General features: G+C 44.7%; 1 protein-coding gene across 4 annotated transcripts in view; it reads right to left on the bottom strand.

Annotated features, from left to right (window-relative positions):
• The window catches only part of erg (ETS transcription factor ERG), a 349104-nt gene that overhangs the window by 252843 nt on the left and 83116 nt on the right, over positions 1–13145 (bottom strand). For 2 of the 4 annotated variants that reach the window (XM_070893850.1, XM_070893853.1), the window contains exon 1: positions 2145–2192. In XM_070893850.1, the coding sequence (XP_070749951.1) occupies positions 2145–2164 (20 nt within the window). In that variant the 5' untranslated portion in view covers positions 2165–2192. Of the gene's footprint in view, positions 1–2144; positions 2193–12124; positions 12230–13145 lie in introns of those variants that run through there. The other 2 variants (XM_070893851.1, XM_070893852.1) reach the window with 2 other exon arrangements.

The raw sequence follows: 13145 nt of genomic DNA, 5'->3' as shown, positions 1-13145 counted from the left end.
ACATTTTCTTAAACAATAGGGGGATAAAGGGTTATGGGGAGCGTGCGGGGAAGTGGACCTGAATCCATGATCGGATCAGCCATGATCGTATTAAATGGCGGAGCAGGCTCGAGGGGCCTTATGGCCTACTCCTGTGCCTATTTCTTATATTCTTTTTAACATCGGGCCGCTGCAACGTCAGAAACGGCCTTCGCATGAGATCTGGAGGGGAGGTTGGATCAGGTTATGGGGGTGGGGTGGAATTGCAATGCATCCTGCATGTTTTCTTTTAAAAATGTTTTAAGAACTTGCCTTTCATTGGCTGCCATGGGGGCCACTGAAGAATCCTGAGTGGGGTAGGCCCGGCATCATTAAAATGACTAATAGAATCTCTCACTAGTTAATTGTTTTCATTGGAAGAGCCCTTGAAAACTGTCCACAAATTCTGAACACTAGCCAATTCTTTTGAGTTTAAGATTAGCCTGTGGCTTACTGTGTGTACACTGTGTTAATATATCATGGAAAGCAGTCATTAAATGAAGGACAAGCACATCTGCACAGAAAGGAAGGGAAAGTTAGAGAGAATGTCATCTCCAACATGCTCTTGTGCATTTCCTAGAACCTTCAGAGTAAAGAGAACAAATTCTGCGAGTATGTGGCCTCACCTCCTGCCATGATTTTTTATTAAACGTGCCAATTTATATCGCGCCTTTCATGACCACGGGATGTGCCAAAGCGTTTACAGCCAATGAATTACTTTTTGAAGTGTAGCCACAGTTGTAATGTAGGAACCGTGGCTGCCAATTGTGCACAGCAAGATCCCACAAACAGCATTGTGATAATGGCCGATATTCTGTTTTTGTTTTATTAACTGAGAGATAAACATTGGCCAGGATACTGGGGATAACTTCCCTGTTCTTCTTCAAAATAGTGCCATGGGATCTTTACAGCCACCTAAGAGGGCAGACTCGGTTTGACGTCTCATCTGAAAGACGGCACCTCCCAACAGTGCAGCACTTCCTCAGCACTGCAGTGGAGGGTCAGCCTAAATTATGTGTTCAAGTCTCTGGAGTGGAACATGAACCCATGACCTTCTGACACACAGTTGAGAGTGCGACCATTGAGCCACGGCTGACATCTTAGCAACAGTTGGTGTGTAGCCCATTGAGACCAGGAAGTGGCGGGAAATCAATTCAAGTCGTAGGGCTCAATTTTCCCCAGTTATCTGCGCCACTTTTTTTGGCCTAAATTAAAATATCCAAGTTTCCCCAAAGATTGTGCAACAGTTTGTGCATCAGTTAGTTACGATTTTTTTAGGTTAGGATTTTTTGCTTCATGGGGGCGTAACCTGATATCTGCCAGTTTTTCACATTAATGCAAGTTTGGCAAACTTACATTTCTCCTAGGACGGCGTATGTGACCACTCCCAAAAAACTTTCTGAGCACTTAAGAAAAATCAGCTCACAATAAAAAATGGGCGGAGAAAGGCGGCATTGTTTTTATGCGAAGTTTTGGAGGGAGTCAAGCACACATTAAATATGCATCCTGAAGCTTAATATTTTCAAACTTCAAATGCAGAAAATGGAAGTCTAATGCAATTCTTTAATTTTGGAGTTTTTTTAAAGTACCACATCACCACCGAACGTCTCCAAAGCAGCTTGAGGGTTGGAGCGTCGGCCGGCAGAATCACTCCCTTGCCCAGGCACAGGGGCTCAGGGCTCAGCTTCAAAAGAAGCCCAGGTGGGGGAGGGAGTACTATGTGGAAGCCGAACTGAAGGGATGAAAACCCTTACACTATGCAACAGCATCAAAAGAAGCCTGGGAGGGTGTTTGCCGAACCCCTGTGTCCGGGCAAGGGAGCAATTCTGCCGGCCGACCCTTGAGCCAGTGAGGAGACGATCAGTCAGTGGTGGGGTGGTACTTTGAAAAAAGTCTAAAATTAAAGAATTGCATTAGACTTCGTTGCCCCAAATGTCCTCATTTGAATACCTAGCCTCCCATTGTAAGCAAGCCTATTGCGCATGCCCAGACCTGGGTGTGGTCCATACCAGGGCATTGACCTTGGGTAGAGACAGAACAAAGAAGCGTTAACTCCTTGTCCTGCTGTTTTGAGCTTCTTGCAAAGGTACAATTTAATCATGGGGGCAATACTGACAATGCCATACCTCGGACAAGCCTTCTGCATGATGCTGCTGCGGAGGAGATGATTGATTCGACGTCATCCCACAAGGAACCTCAGAGCACGTAGGATGATGGGCAGGGAGCCTACCCCCGTTGGGTATATCGAGACAGGCGTTCATACCTGCACCTGAGTGAAGCAGACTGTGTGAGAAAGCTGCATTTCCGCAAATAAGTTGTAACCAAGATCTGTGAGTTAGTAAAAGCAGACCTGCAACCTAGAAGCGTCAGGAGGACTACTTTGTCAGTTGAAGTGAAGGTTACAGCTGCATTTTCATTCTATGCATCTGGATTATTCCAGGCCACAACTGGGGATTTGTGCACCATTTCTCAACATGCAACACATTTCTGCATTCGGCAAGTGACAGCTGCACTATATGCTCGGAGGAATGACTACATAAAATGCCCCATGATAGCCCAGGCAATACGTGTAAGGGCTGTGGGCTTCTCCAGGATTGCTGGCTTCCCAATTGTACAGGGCTGCATTGATTATACCCACATCGCCTTGCGAGCACCTTTGCAGGATTCTGAGATGTACAGGAACAGAAAAGGCTTCCACTCCGTGAATGTGCAGCTCGTGTGTGACAACATGCATTGCATCATGTCAGTTGATGTGGGATATCCTGGGAGCACCCATGATACGTTCATCCTATGCGAGAGCGCTATATCTGCCATGTTTTAGCAGCAGCCAGAAGGGCAGAGCTGTCTACTGGGAGACAAAGGGTACGGTCTCGCCACCTGGCTCATGATACCCCTGCGCGTAATCCAAATGGAAGCTGATCGGGAATACAACATGTCGCACATTGCAATGCGCAGCATAATAGAAAGGACCATTGGCATCTTGAAACAGTGTTTCCGATCATTACGGAGGCTACTTGCAATACTCCCCTGAGATTGTCGGTCAGTTCACTGTTGTGTGCTGCATGCTGCATAACTTAGCCATCATGAGGCAACAGCAGCTGGTAGTAGAAGACCCACCTGAGGTGAGAGTGGCTGATGATGAGGAGGAAGATGCAGATGATGAGGAGGATGATGAGGATGAGGAAGCCATGAAACTACCTGAACCCGAAGCACGACGGCGGAGGAGGGCGGGCCTCTTCAGAGGCTGGTCTGGGATTGGAGTGGGAGTGGCAGTTGATTCTGTCAATGGGCACGGGGCCCTTATTGCAGCAGCTAACTCCGACATTCACTCCCTCATGTGCCCTGATAGTGCCTCAACTACCTACAACATTCCCTCCTTCATGTTCGCCAACATTGTATCAGCTACTCTCGACATTCCCTCCCTCATGTTCACCAACAGTGTCTCAACTACCTGCAACAGTCCCTCCCTCATGTGCACCGACATGGTTTCAGCTGACTGAGATAGTCCCTCATTCATGTTCCTGGACAGTATTCCCATTTCTCGTGGAAGTGTTGTTACTTCTCCCAAAATACTGATACCTCATCGCCCATTCACTGATCGTGTAAGGTCAATGCTCTCCGCACTCATTGCCATTATCTGAACCACATCTATTAGATCCTGCACCTCAGGAGAGCGCTATCAAGCTCTCCTTCCCCTCCTCACCTTGGGTGTGCCTCGCTGCATCCCAATGGGACCCGCAGCCTCGGACAGTGGGACCCTGGGTGTGCCTCGCTGCATCCCACTGGGACCCACAGCCTCGGACAGTGGGACCCTGGGTGTGCCTCGCTGCATCCCAATGGGACCCGCAGCCTCGGACAGTGGGACCCTGGGTGTGCCTCGCTGCATCCCACTGGGACCCACAGCCTCGGACTGGTAGAAACCATGGAATGTCCCAACACTCATACGACTCAGGAAAGGGCCTAGCACTTCAACGGGCGGCCCCTGCACCTCCTCCAGAGTGAGTACAACAATGGAGGCTTCATCCATCACCACCCACTCCCCCTCAACCCCATGCTCTTGGTCTGAAAGGTGGGATTGGAAGATGTTCTCCACTTCAGGGTCGTCCGCGTCTGAATCTTCTTCTGCATCAGCTTGTCAGGGTTGGCCTCAAGTTCTGCAAAATATAACAGAACAGACAAATGGTTAGTAGCAGAGGAGGGGGCAGGGTAGCATGAGTAGGCACACACAGTCTCATTTGAAGGACCACGATGAATGATAGCACATTGCATCAACCAAAGCGTAGCGTAGTCATCCCCATGAACCGAAGCATGGCTAGCTCGCGCAGTACTTAACATTTAGCAAAGCCAGATTGTGGAATTTGGAGGACGTACCCTCTCCCTCAAGTGTAGGCCCAGCTTGTGCAGTGGTGGTTGCTTTTCTCCAGGCAGGACCCATCAAAGCAGCGACCCTCTCTTCCAAGAGTGTCAATGGTTGCAGATTTGCCGGGCCTCCTCCTGTTCGAGTTATTTCCTTTTGTTGTGTGCCACTTTCCTCTGCAAAGATGAAAATATAACTTTTTAGAGAGGGTGTCTTTCTGCTGGGTGAGACATATATAGATGGTCACATTTACATTTGCAATTCCATTGAATAAATGAAAATATTACTTACACTAACTACTTGACCAAGGTCCGGCCACTTCTTTTTGCACTGGCCTCCAGACCTCGGGGTGGTCACCATTGCATAGTAATCTTCTGCAAGTTGGTTCCAGCGTTTCTTCATTTCTTTTGGTGAAATTTTTATGTGACCTCTGCTGGTGTCCAGCTCGTGCCATCTGGCCTCAATTACCAGTGGCTCCACTTCATCCTGTGAGAAATTCTTGGTCCTTGAGCCGTGTTGCATATTGTATTGCAGCTCTGATTTTTCCACTGAGTATTAAAGTTCTCACACACAACTGGCTCTTTAAAAATGGCCAAATGCAGACTGGGAGCTGTACTGAGCATGCGCACCCATAGCAGTCACGTCAAAAACGTCCTTTTTTATCGCACATGCGCAGAAGTGGGGGCATCATTTTTTTGGCGCGGACATTAGGCTCCACCCCCCCAAAGCTACAGGACAGGCTGCGTGGCACCAATTTCAAAAAATAGAATGGGGAAACTTGCTAGTTATTTTGTTGGAGTAGTCAGGGCCAAAAAAAACGAGCGTAACTCTTGCAATACGCAAAAAAAAAAACGGCACTGGGGAAAATTGAGCCCTTAATCTCAAACAAAAAAATAAAAAGAGTCCAGCATTATTGATATCACGTCCTTTGAGTCTGGAGACTTTGACTATCATTCGACAGTCAGATTATTTTTAAAATGCAATGTTTGTTTTCAAATGTAAACTAGGCAAGAAAGAGCACTGTTTGGTATTGTTACATTTAAAACTGTGTTTCCTGGTCTGACTTTCACAGTTCATCCTGTCCAATTCTAGCTTTAATTTTACCTTTTGTTTAAAAAAAAAAGAAAAATTCTATCTGTCTGGACGTTGCATTTAGAGGCTTGAATTAAAATGCCACAGAAAACCGCTGGAATGAACTGGGAGCAAGTCGCGACTTTCTGAAAACTTTCACAGATCTGGTTTTCATCGAAATGGAGTTGACTGTATTTCAAGTTCTGGAATTAATTATACAACTGACTGAATAGTTTGACAAGTGCGATATTAAAGTGAAATATAATCTCGTTCTATGAAGGGTGCTTTAATTCTTATTTTAATGGCTCTAAGCCAGCCGGTTCCCCTCCAACCTCCCCCCATCCCCTCCCCCCTACAACTCCAGCTGGAGCCATAGGCCCAACGATGGGACAACACCTGGGCTGCAGGTGGGGTGGAATGTTCAGCGGTAGTCTGCTCAGTCTACTGACATTGAACAAGGTCGTCCAAATGAGGAAAGAGAAGCACTCATACCGCTTCAAATTAAATTTCCTTTAAATACCATTAGATTTTACTAATGCACCTCCCAAACCTGCAACCTCCACCACCTAGAAGGACAAAGGCAGCAAGTGCATGGGAACACCATCACCTCCAGGTTCCCCTCCAAACCACACACCCAACTTGGGACATACAATCGGCCGTTCCTTCAACGTCGCTGAGTCGCAATCCTGGAACTCCTTACCCAACAGCACTATGGGACTACCTTCACTACATGGACTGCAGCAGTTCAAGAGGAAGGCTTGCCACAACCTTCACAAGGGCAATTAGGGATGGGCAATAAATACTGGCCAGGCTCACGACGCCCATATCCCGAGAGTGAATGTGTTTTTAATTTAGTTCATTGTTGGTGTTAGAATGACAATGTTATATCAATAGCTTGTGATGGCCTGTTAAGGGCTCTTTGGATGGTCCAGTTGGAAAGTGCAGTGTCCTGAACTCTACCCACAAAGTACCTCCTAGTTTTGATATTGGAATCTGTGCTGTTAGCAGATCTCAGCCATAGCTGCTGTAACGAGCACCACAATGACCAGCCTGGGCTTTAACATGATCAATGGCCACTTGCGTGAGGCAGCAGAGAGCTGTCATCACCCAGCAAGAGAGGTGTCATGTATGTACATGCTGTTTGTAGCCACCAGATGGTGCTATTGTTGGAGGCTACTGAGCAGCACTGAGCTGCTCTGGTATAAAAGGCCAGCCATTTTGTGAGTCAGACACTTTGGGCCGTAATAAAGCAGAAACAAGGTTGTACCTTGTTCAGTTAAACAGTACTCAGTTTGTACCTTTATTGCATACGTAACAAGAGGAAAGGGGAAAATTGGAAAGAAGAAAACAAAATCATCGAATGAACGCAAATTATTATACAATCAATTCCAAATTGAATGCAATCCTTCGTATACGTATAAGATCTAACGCAGTGCTCTTTAATCTTGTTCCAGGGAATTGGTTATGGCAATCTAATTCTAATGACAGTGCTGACTGCACTCTTTCGGTACCATTGTCTCAGGCTTTTGCATGTTCTTCTCATTTGTAAATTATAGCGAAACCATCACTTTTTATAAGTTGGGATCTTAGGTTTATTTTTGTTTCAATCATTTTATTCCTACAGACACGTTTAACCAATACCTTCCACATACAATACCATCCGAAGCTGTCCATGAGCAGTCTCTGTTTCCAATTAAAAGACTCAGACAAGAATATGTGGCACGTGAGAGCAGGCAGCAAGTCTGTTCAAAGTGTCACACAATGAAGTGAGAAAGAGCAGCAATCCGAAAAGGCAGGAATCATAAAGGGGGGGGGATTATTTTCAAGCAGCAGTAGAGTAGGCGGAAAGGGGATAGATAGAATCACGGAGTCATACAGCACAGAAGGAGGCCACATCGCGGCAATTTGAAAGAACTATCCAATAAATCCCACTCCCCTGCTCTTTCCCCATAGCCCTGTAATTCTTTTCCCTGTCAAGTATTTATCCAATTCCCTTTTAAAAGTTATTATTATCAGCCATGATCTTGTTGAATGGCGGAGCAGGCTCGAGGGGCTAGATGGCCTACTCCTGTTCCTAATTCTTATGTTCTTATGTTCTTATTTAATCTGCTACCACCACCCTTTCAGGCAGAGCATTCCAGAACACAACAACTCACTGCGAAACAACAACAATTCTCCTCATATCACATCTGGCTCTTTTGCCAATTACCTTAATTCTGCGTCCTCTGCTTACCGATTCTCCTGCCAGTGGAAAAAGTTTCTCCTTATCTTCTCCATGAAAACCTCTCATGATTGGGGAGATGGAGGAGAACGAGAGAGGAAGGAGAGAAAGAAACAAGGCATGAATAGAGGGGAGATAAGCAGAAACAAGGCATGAATAGAGGGGAGATAAGCAGAGAAAGAAAATGGGAAATAAAGGGGAAAGAAGGGGATAGTAGGAGGTAGAGAAAAGAAGGCGAGAAAGTGAGGGAGAGAACAGAAGAGGGAGGGAGAAGGAGGAAGGGATAGGAGAAAGGGGAGAGAGATGGCAGAGAAGTGGAGGGAGAAATAGATGAAGGGACAAAGGAAGGACGAAAGGGAGGAAGTATTTACATGAGCAAAATGGTTGGGATAATAGAGGGGGGAGAGAGAGAGACAAACAGAAAGTGAAAGAGAATACCATATGAAGGAGCATGGTGAAAGGACGGGTCTTAAAAAGGATTAAAAATGAAACAAAAGATACTGGATAATGAGTGTATTTTTGTTCTGTTGACCTCTGCCCTGTTCTAACTCTTGACCTATATGTCGGCTGCTAGAAAACAATTAAATGAATGCGAATTTAACAAAAGTTTCCTGCTCATCGTATACTGAAGCAATAGAAAAAAAAACTTCACAATGACATTAGGCCTGGAGTATAACTACTGCATTAAAGAAAACAATTGCCCCCTCTCTCTCCCCACATTACAACAGTGACTACACTCCAAAAGTACTTATTTGGTTGTAAAGCACTTTGAGACGTTCAGTGATCGTGAAAGGCACTATATAAATGCAAGTCCTTCTGCCTTTATTTCTTTCTTACTGCGCACACACCACGCAAATGCATACATGTCCATAGAATATAAAGTCAGTCACTGCTCAGAGCAACGTTAATTTGCCTAGAAAATTCTTGCTTGTGTCAGGAGTCGTTCTAATCCATAATTTACTTTTCCACTGTTAAAATTCAAGACCTGACACACACAAACCACATGCTTCCAACTGCAGAAGCAGTCATTTTAAAAAAAATGTTAAGCCAAAAATTTAGCAATCAGAACTCTTGCTGAGGCAATCCAAGCTTTCTTGCAGTACTGTCAGCATACTGGAACAGAAGAAAAAACATTTACCTTTCATTAGATTAGAAGAAAACATGAGAAACAGCTACTTGGCTCATGAAGCCCTCTTCCCCACCCATCCACGGCCCATGTGCAATCTATCCTATCATGGCCTCACACCAACCCATTTAAATTCCTGACAAACAGTTCTTCATAAAAACTAGCTGATTCCCACAGCCAAACTCCAGAATGTTCCCATCTCTACTAAGAAGCTTCAAACTCCGCATGAACCTGCCCAACCTCAACAAAACAGGAACCATCGTGTCCTGTGCGGTGTTTGATCATCTCGCTCTATAGCTATCCCGAGAACCTCGCATCTTTACCTGATATTTATCCGTTTCCTTTTTGAAGGAGTTCATTAAGTGTAGGATCGACTGCTTTTGCCAGGAATCTGCTCCATTTAACCTGCCAACAAGGAAGATTTTGTGCTTCACAGGAATAGATAGACAGGAAAGATGGTTCCCTTCTGTCCCCCTGAATCATAAAAATTAACACAATGGTGCAAAAGCTATAAATTGTTTAAGTCACAAACGTTGGCCATGCCAACTACTCTGTGTGGAACAAAAGATTTCTTCCAATCCTATAAATTATCACATGAATGCTTGACACGTTCATATCACATTTCTCTGTTCCCTCTTTAACGGAGACATTAGGAGGAATTTTAATCCTCCTCCCTGAGTACGGGCAGAAGAGGATCGGGAGGGGAGCGGTTAGGTTAAAATACCAAAAATCTGAATCCCGACCCCAGCTAGCCTCGTACTCCCCAACTTTTGGGCCAGGTTGATGAACTTACTCTTGAGAGGCGGGTCAGTTATTTAAATCTGTTGATGAGGCCGCGTGCCCCAAATTTTAACACCTTTAATACCTCCAGCAAGGGTTTCCCAAGTCCGGAGAAGTACAACAGCTGAAGGATGCCGGAGACGGCCAGATCCAACAGCTAAGTGCCTTTCCAGCACTACGTGTGGGCCGGGATGAGCAAGAGTCATTCCCTCCGGCCCGTCAAGCAAACTACCATCCCTCCCCACAATCGGCTTCCGTCCCCACAATCCAAAACCTCCACGACCCACGATCTCTTCAATCCCCCCGCCGCCTGTGATCTCTTCAACTTGCCCCCACCCCGCATTCTCCTCCCCCTACCCTCCCTCCTCCCCGCTCCACAGCTGTGACTTTCCGGAGAGTTCAGATCTTGCCATTCCTCTGTTTACTATTGAAATACTAGAGAGAGGAATGGCAACATCACAAAGAAAAATGTCTGGGCTTTAATGTCGCCTTGCACTCGGAACCTGTCCATTTTAAGCCTGTGTCCCTCATTTTGGAGGAAAGCTATTGAAGGAAAGTATGTCTGCAGTAGGGATTGTCCCACTGAACAGGGAAAATCAGCACTTGCTCTTAAATATAACCATATAATTAAAGTGCAGTGATGTGTATGTAGAGAAGGAATAATAGCTCCCAAGATTACCAGGCAATAATCTCATCAAGGGATTTAGATGACACCAAAGAGTGAAGTTCTAGTGGTTTTATAATCATCGTTGATGTTGCTTAGAAGTCACTCCCATTCACCCGCAATATTTCTTGATAATATGTACTGTGGAGTTGGCAGGGGCGATTGTATTTCACATTTAATCGGTGGGGGAGGGGTGTATATTGGTGACAGATGTCACACAGTGCATCAACAGCAAGCATGTTCCATAAACCTGATGTGTGATGGTGTCTCCATAGAAGGATTAACAACCTCGGCATAATCACTGCACATTTATGAAGTAATAATGTCCAGAATATAGGATATATATGATGCTAGTTTTTGCTGAGTTTTTTGTTAGAGAAGTGCTAGTATTTTGCTCTTGATGTCAAAACTTTCATCAAGTAACGGTAATGTTCAAGTAATGATATAATTCAAGTAACAGTAATATTCAAGTAGCAGTAATATTCAAGTAACGGTAATATTCAAATAACGATATAATTTTACACTTCCAAAATTGTCCGCTGTCTATGAATTGAATGTGAGTGCTCACTTGGATATTCTGTTCTAATAAAGATTTTAATGGTTACGGAACCAAGGCGTGTAGATGAAGTTAATATACAGATCAGCCATGATCTAATTGAATGGTGTAACAGGCTCGAGGGAATGAATGGCCTGCTCCTGTTCCTATGTTTCCATGCTCTACCCACTATGATAAACAGCCATTGGTTAAGAGCTTCTGAAGTTCAACAATTAAAAGTCCTTTTCCTACGGCTGCACCCTGAAACCATGGCTACAAGATGCAGGAGAATGGATGTGGTGATCCTTGCTCCTATTTTATCTTTCTCTCTCTCTATGGAAACTCATCACCTCTGCTTTGTATCCCTGCGCAGATGAGATCACACGTGAAGGATCACAGGCTCTTAGTGTGTTTGAACTCAGATCTGGCCAGGTACAGTCTGTTCTGAAAAGTACATCTATCGAGCGGCCATGCTGGATGCAACAAGTGTGTTAGTCATCAGACATTACTCTTTTCCTTTGTATTTCTTTTTCCCAATTTCCTCCCTTCCTCTTCTAAAGGCTGTTCAGCTGAGATACAACAACAACTTGCATTTATATAGTGCCTTTAATGAAGTAAAGCATCTCAAGGTGCTTCACAGGAGCGCTACCAGACAGTTCCACAAATGTTTTACTTAGCCCTCTGCTGCCTCATTCAAGCCTTTCTTCATGAGCTGAGGCAATGAACCTCAACAGAAGGCATCATCACAGCTGAGTCCGATTCTATCGGTCACACACACACACGCGTATACACACACATATACACACTATCCAGTAGGGTCATTGGGCAGTGATCGGAAGCAGAAATCCTTGTCGTTTTTCCCTTTCTAATGTAAGGGTGTTAAGGACAACTTTAGTACCCAACCTGTTGCCCCAGCTGACACCAGTAAATACCAGGGGCCAAACCTAGGGCCTTTATGGTCGATATGGGCCTCAGTTCTATACCAGGCAATGCAATCACCAACTAAGCTATCCAAGCACGTGAATACTATCATTTCTGACTTTCTTAATGGTGCTCTTTGTAGACTGGAGGCAACATGACATGGAGGAGAAGGTAACAAAGCTGCTGTTGGACCAGCAGATGTGAACTGTCACAGATTCGTGTTAAAATTGACTTTTTTTTTTGCAGCAAGCTACCGAGATACACAACATATAAACAATGAATCAGCACAAGTCTTGCTCCACAACAACCTCCACACACTCAACCCCAACTCACCCCACACCCTGCACACTCCCTCCCTCTCACACCACACACCCCAAGTCAGAGCATCGTCTCAAGCAATAAACTTACAGAAATGTATTTTACTGACTTACTTTGATATGAGCCGCTGAGTCTGGGACAGTCTGAATCATGTCCTTTTGCTGAGCTACAGGGCGTAACAACAAGGCAGACCTTGCAACTCCTGTGTAGAAGGACAAAAGATGGAATTAGACCAATGGTGAGATGAAGTCCTCTACATGTGGAGCCAGGTGAATTAACAGTCCAATTCAACAAACAAATGCAGCACAAACTGTGCCAGTTAGCTTGGTAGCTAAATCTAAAGCGAGCAGATTTAACTACGGAAACATATATTTGAAATGGCCAGAAGCTGATGATGTCAGTTATATTCTAGACTAACCTCAGCTCACTGAGCTTTCCAATTTCATAAATAGTCCAATGACATCAGATGTTTTGAATAATGGAATCATTTTTGGTTAAGGAACTTGTCCTGTGATTTTTTTTAAAAAATGCAACAAAAACAGTGTCATGAATATGATAACCCATGGAGGTTCAGCAACCAAATGCGGCTTTGGAAAGTAAGTGAATGCTGATTTTAACCCTTCCTGGCAAAGTATTCACCTCTGGGAATGATTGGGCTGCCGGGGCTGATCCAGTAAAACTGAATCCCTATTCCAAGTTTGGAATTGATCTCGGTTGCATCTACGACACAAGTCTCTCAATCTTCAGAGCTGTTGTTCAGCCAGAGTCCAATTTTGTCCATGTTTTTAAAATCGATTTGTTTTGAAAGAGTATAAAATAAAGAGATTAGGGTAGGAACGTAGGAACGGGGGTAGTCTATTCAGCCCCTCGAGGCTGTTCTGCCATTCAATTAGAACATGGTGATATGAATCTTAACTCCATTCATGCACTTCGGTTCCATATCCTTTAATTCGAATGAGACATTAAACCGAGGCACCATCTGTCCGTTTAGGTGGGTGATAAAGATCCTACGGCCATATTTGAAGAAGAGAAGGGAAGTTCTTCCCAGTGTCCTGACCAATATTTATTCCTCAGTCAACATCACTATAACAAATTATATGGTCATTATCACACTGCTGTTTGTTGGACCCTGAT

Source organism: Pristiophorus japonicus, chromosome 11 (genome assembly GCF_044704955.1).
Source record: "Pristiophorus japonicus isolate sPriJap1 chromosome 11, sPriJap1.hap1, whole genome shotgun sequence".
NCBI lineage: Eukaryota > Metazoa > Chordata > Chondrichthyes > Pristiophoridae > Pristiophorus > Pristiophorus japonicus.
The sequence above is the reverse complement of the archived record's forward strand: the minus strand, read 5'-3'. Positions and strand labels throughout refer to the sequence as shown.